Raw genomic sequence first — 6,183 nt, 5'->3', positions numbered from 1 at the left:
TGGAAGCAGCGCAGCTCCCAGCAGCATGCTGCTATTCCCACCAGCTGACAAGGAAGGGGCGAGAAGCCTACTCCACACTATACCACACAATGGGCTACCAGTATAATATAGAAGTATACATATAAATGCATATGTTCTTAGCATACACACACACACACACACACACACACACATATTTAGGTAACAGCACACATACATATGTGGGTATATAACCACATGTAACCTATATTTATGCTATATGAATTTAAGTAATGTGTACAAACTAGATAGAGATATAGAATGTATTGCTAAGAAAGAGGATTAAAAGTGAAAACACCTGGATTGGACAAGGGACATGTAGACAGACAACCACAATGCCACACCTCCGCAAATCCCTGCTGATACTCAGCGTCTTTAGTAGCAGCTAACTTTTAGAAAGCACAGTTTCTGAGCTGGTAAAGAAACCCCATGGGAAGGGGGACTTCTCTACCCCTCCCTCTAGCCTCTGTGCAGTAGCGCCCCCTCCAGCAGCGGTCCTGGTATGGCAGTGATCTCTGAAAGTGTTGTGAGCCCCTCCTGATCTAGGACTTCGTGGTCCACAGGCTTCAGAACAGAGGGCACTACAGAACCCATCTCCTGGTGCTCCTGTCAGCTCTACGGGCTCTGGGTGGGGCTGTCAGGCTGAGCACATGCCACCACATGCCCGGGAATCTGGGGGAGTCGAGCAAGGACTGAGGGACACAGACTCGGGTCCGCAGAGGCCAGGGGCCTGGTGTTGTCAGATGCCGGAGGGGAACAGAGTCACCACGCCCAGGCCTCTAGACCCATCTCTGGCCCTGCTCTCAGGCCTGGGGACCCCAGAAAGCCCTTCCGGAAGTCTGCCCACTGACTTCCGCCCCGGAGGTCTGAGCGAGGAGAGGGAGCGCCATGTCTGGGAGGCCGGCTTCGGGTCACTAGTTGCAAGGAGCCCAGGTATGACTCTGAGGGACAACTGAGGCTCCGGGACCCAGGGTTCCTGGCCTCAGCCCTGAGAGCCGGGGGTGGGGGGTGTCTGAGAAGGATTTCCTCAACCCTGGAATGCCCGCCTCCTCAGAGACCGGGGGTGGGGGCAGAGGGGGCTCAAGGACAAGCGCTGAGGGGAGCGCTCTCAGGTCTGCACGGGCGGGTCCGGACTCTGCCTGGAATCGAAGTGAGGACCCCATGGAGGGCCCTGGGGTCTAGTTCAGCCCCAACCGGGAGCCCTGGGCACTGAGGCCCACGGACCGCCCTTCGGGTGTCGGGGTTGAGGCCTCTGTGTGGGGTCCGGGCTGCGGTTCACAGAGGGAGGGCCAGGGCCTGCAGGCCTCATGGTGACATCTACCTGGGAATCCAGGGAGCTGAGCGCCATCTTGAGAAGCCGGCTTCGGGCCGGCGGAGGGGACAAGCTGAGGGGAGCGCTCTCCAGGTCGGCACGGGCAGGGCCCAGACTCTGGCTGGAAGCAGGGTGAGGACCCCACGGAGGTCCCCGGGGTCCAGTTCAGCCCCTGCCGGAGCCCTGGGCACTGAGGCCCACGGACCGCCCTTCGGGTGTCGGGGTTGAGGGCTCCGTGTGGGGGCCCGGGCTCTGGTTCACAGAGGGAGGGCCTGGGCCTGCAGGCCTCATGGGGACGGCCGTCCGTCCCTGGGGGGAGACAAGGTGACTCCGGGCCCAGAGCAGTCAGTCCCGGGAGCCCCAAGGTGCGGGGTGACCACCAGCGGCGAGGACTGACTTCCGCCTCTTCTGGGTGGAGACACTCGGGGGCTCCGTGTCATGGCCGAGTGTCAGGTCGGCAGAGGGTGCTTGGGACCTGCCCAGAGTCAGTGGGGGGACCCGGAGGGAGACTGGGGGTCCTGGACCCCCGAACAGTGTCCATGGGCAGGCCTCCCAGGGGGGGAGGGGTGACATCACACATTGAGCTTTGTGAGTTCTGCATTCGGTCTGAGAGACACGGGGGGTTTGATAGAAGGAGTAAAATTCAGGCAGCAGAGGGGGTGACCCCAGGTCCTGCTGATGAAGAGTTGAGGACCCTGAGGGAGATTGGGGGCCCGGGACCCCAGAACAGTGTCCATCGGGCAGGCCTCCTGGGGTGGGGGAGGGGTGACCTCACACTGTGCTTTGTGATTTCTCCATTCGATCTGAGAGACACTGGGGGTTTGGTAGAAGGAACAGGGCTATAGGCAGCAGAGGGGAACCCCAGATCCTGCTGATGAAGAGTTGAGGACACTGAAGGAGATTGGGGACCTGGCCCTCATAACAGTGTCCTTCCTGAAGGCCTCCTGGGGTGAGAGAGGGGTGATCTCACTCATTGGGCTTTATGATTTCTTCATCTGAGTCTGAAAGACTCTGGGGATTTGGTGGGTAAGAGAGCCTTGGCCTGCAGGGTGCATCCTCTGGTTAGGCACTAACCATTAGGAGAAGGAATATATGAAATCTCTGTCAGGAAAAAAAAATGGGGATATCTCAAGTTCTCTGAGGAGATTTGTGCCACAGACAGTGTTCCCACTGAAATCAGACCTGCCTGTCATCCCTGAAGTCCGTAGGCAGGGGTAGCCTCAGGTGGTGCACCCTTACTTTTGTGTTGGTGACAGGATGTAACCTCAGCCCGGTTCAACCTGCCAGGCTGGCCCTGGCACTTCTGCCTTGGGCTTTTAGGGCAGTGAGGCTTGAGGGCCAATTTCATGTCATTTTCGTGGGCCACAGCTGGTGAGCATAGAAGAGTCCCAGGATCTGACAGATCTCAAGAATGTGCCTTGATTCCAAGCAAATTCTGGTCCACCTGAGAGGGTGGAAGGGTGAAGCCTCCCCACTTCAAAGGGAAGGAACTTGACAGTGTCTAGCTTGCCCTGTTCTCAGACCTGGGAACACCCTGGCAGAAAGGGCTGGATGCTGCAAACTCCTGCAACTGCCACATGCGTGTGGATTGGGGGATCTTGGGGATGTGAGGACCTAGGTCTGAGAATTAACCCAAGATCAGCAGCAGGGCTAGTCCCAGGATCTGCCAGGTGTGATCGTGCTGATAACCCTTGAAGCCTCAATGCACACACCCTCTTCTCAGAAAGGAGGGTGATACAAAGGCCAGCAGTCCACAGCCCTCAACCCCAAAAGGAACAACAGTGGATCTAAGTGGCACACTCCTTTCTATTATGTGTGGGAAAGTGGGGAGTCCTCGGTGAGGTGGGGACTTTCTCTCAGGGGGAGAGAGAGAGTATCCCAGGTGGGATAAATGGAGGTAGGGCCTGCCCTGGCAGGAGTAAAACTGAATAACCTACAGGGGCCCCGGGAATGCAACCAGGAAAGAGCGCCCAGAACCTGCTCTCAGCATTTTGTGATGATGGCAGGGATCCTGGGGGGTGGAGAGGGGATATGGTAGCCACCTGAGGCTACCCCTGGAGTTTGTGAAATGTGGTGCCTCCGCATTTGTCTCTTGGGGCTCTCAGGTAGGTGAAGACCTTGGTCTGAGTGGACAAAGTCTGGTCATCTGAGGAAGGGTATCCGCTCAACAATGACAAGAGCACTGGGTCAGGCCAAAGTGAAGGAGAGGACCCCGAGGGAGGAGGGAGTGTACCCCAATCCCTGAGACAAAAAAGGGACACCACAGAAATCCAGCCTGCCCCTACTCTCAGCCCTAGAAACCCTGGGCAAATCTGTCAGGCTGAGCCTCTTCTCGTTTCCTGATTGGTGCTTTCCAAAAGGGCTTTGTCTGGGGATCTGGACAAAAGTCAGCTGAGGCAGGATTCCACAAGTTGGCAGGGTAGTCACAATGAAGAGTGAGGGGATCTCTGAGCCCAGGACACATGGAGCCCAGACCTGCCGTGCCTTTTTGGTCAGGAATGGGGAGACGTGGAATCTGTGGGTGTACTGGCTTCCCCCACGTCCTCCTCAGTTATCTATGGAGGTGAGAACTTTCCTTTAGGAGGGTAGCCGCAGGACAACACATGGAGTTTTTTTCAGTTCCTGCAGCCTGACAAGGTAAGGACTGAGTGGGACATCATCCCAGGACAGATGGACTCGATATAGTTATTGTTCCTTGGTGACACCTGTTAGACTCTGCGCAGGTGCTGCCAGATGTGGGGCCACCCCAAGTCCTTCTGGTGAGTATCAAGGTGTATAGCCTTGTTGTGAGCATTTTGTCTCTGGCCAGCATAAGGGGAGGAGAAAGTCCTGGAGTGGACGGGTGGAGACGCTGAGTGAGTATGGAAGGGATTCCCCCATCCAGAAGAGAGCACCCAATACCACAGCACCCAATTCCACCTCAACACACTGTCTTTCTCAGAACCTTAGGTTGTGCCAGCTTCACCCTGAGGAGCCTTCTCACTTCCTCCTTCAGGATCTTACTGAACAGGTCGTTGAGGAGAGACACCCGTGATGCCAAAAAGCACTTCTGAAAAAGAGACTGGTAAGTAGCCTTTGTCAGAGCTCCCTAGGGTGAATTTCCAAACTGTGGCTCCTCACATTCCTTCTCTCTCACAGGTCCATGAGTCCCCATTACCCACTTTCTGCCCAACTACTGTCGCGCTCCCAGCACACATAATCATGCATTACCATCAGCTCTACAAGTCTGAGGAAGACCTTCGGGACTCAAGGGAGAACCTCGACCTGGTGGTGCAGCAGCTTGGGCCTGTGCAGGTAGAGGACGTAGAGGAGATGGAGGCTATATCTCCCTCCGCCTCTGTCTCTTCCTTCCTCTCAGTCCTTTTCCATGAGAGTCAGGATGAGGCAGCTGCTGCTGAGACAGCAAGTCCTCCCCACAGCCCTCAGGGTGCCTGCCCTCCCCCACTGCCTGCCTTGGCAGCCTCTCCATGTAGCCAACCTGAAGATGAGGGCTCCAGCAGCCCAGATAAGGAGGGGCCAAGCAGCGGGGAGGGCTCTGAAGAGGCGGGGTCCGCTCTCCACAGCGCCCTACATTTAAAAATGGGTTATCTGGTGGCATTCCTGCTCCTGAAATATCGCAAGAGGGAGCAGACCACAAAGGCAGAAATGCTGAGTAGGGTCATCAAAGAGCAGCAGGGCCACTTCCCTGAGATCTTAGATGAAGCCTCTGAAATCATGCAGCTGATCTTTGGCATTGATGTGAAGGAAGTGGACCCCAGCGCCCACACGTATGTCCTGGTCCCCACCTTGGGCCTCACCTATGATGGGATGGTGCGCGATGGGCCCAGGTTTCCCAACACTGGCCTCCTGATCACAGTTCTGTGGCTGATTGCTTCAGAGGGCGACTGTGCCTCTGAGGAGGAAATCTGGAAAGCCCTGCATGTCAGGGGATTGCATGATGGGAAGCAGCATTGTATCTATGGGGAGCCTAGAGAGCTCCTCACCAAAGTTTGGGTGCAGGAACAGTACCTGGAGTACAGGCAGGTGCCCAATATCCAGCCTGTTCGCTATGAGTTCTTGTGGGGTCCCAGAGCCCATGCTGAGACCACCAAGTCGAAAGTCCTTGAGTTTTTTGTCAGGAATTATAGAAGGGATCCAAGTTCTGTCCCATCCCTGTCTGAAGAGGCTATGAGTGATGAGGAAGAGCAGGCCTGAGCCAAGTTTCAGTCAGGCATATTTCAAGCCCATGTCTGACATGAAGTGGGCACAATTCTTTAGTCTGTTTGAGAAGAGGGCAGTCAATGTTCTGGGTAGTGAGGCCCAGGGCTATTTGGGGAAATAAGGGCTGTAACATCTGTGTTCCTGGGATGATTTAGAAATGTATCCTTGTTTGCTTTAGGAATTTTAAATGTGTCCCATTTCGAAGAAGGTTCCATAAGCTTCAGAATATAATTTTGTGAATGATATTGACCATACATGTTTTTGTACTATCCAGTTTGAAAGTAAGAGTTTTGTTATTGTGCAACACAAAATGGGACACCTTTCACCTTAGTTTGTGATTCTGAACTAGATAACATGGCATTAAAACAGGATTTTCTTGGAAATGTGAAAAAACTCAGCAATACAATCTATGGAGTCAAGAAATAGAGAAATAAAAGCAAAAACATGTTAATTCTTACTTCTTTTCCATCCTTGTCTGTCATTCTATGAAATAAACTACATCAGGAGTCTAGGATTTGCTTGGTTCATTCAAGAAAATGGAGGCGCCGAAACCGGTTTGGCTCAATGGATAGAGCATAGGGCTGTGGACTGAAGGGTCCCAGGTTTGATTCCAGTCAAGGCCATGTACATTGGTTGCGGACACATCCCCAGTA

General features: G+C 54.4%; 1 protein-coding gene across 1 annotated transcript; it reads left to right on the top strand.

Annotated features, from left to right (window-relative positions):
* Window positions 1–4,531: 4,531 nt before the first annotated feature.
* On the top strand, window positions 4,532–5,524 carry LOC311615390 (melanoma-associated antigen 4-like; the record flags this gene model as incomplete). Its single annotated transcript, XM_084870827.1, has 1 exon — window positions 4,532–5,524. The coding sequence occupies one exon, from the start codon at window positions 4,532–4,534 to the stop codon at window positions 5,522–5,524; it is 993 nt and encodes a 330-aa protein (XP_084726953.1).
* Window positions 5,525–6,183: the final 659 nt, after the last annotated feature.

This window comes from Pipistrellus hanaki, assembly GCF_964339955.1.
Source record: "Pipistrellus hanaki genome assembly, chromosome: X".
NCBI classification, from domain to species: Eukaryota; Metazoa; Chordata; class Mammalia; order Chiroptera; family Vespertilionidae; genus Pipistrellus; species Pipistrellus hanaki.
The sequence above is the reverse complement of the archived record's forward strand: the minus strand, read 5'-3'. Positions and strand labels throughout refer to the sequence as shown.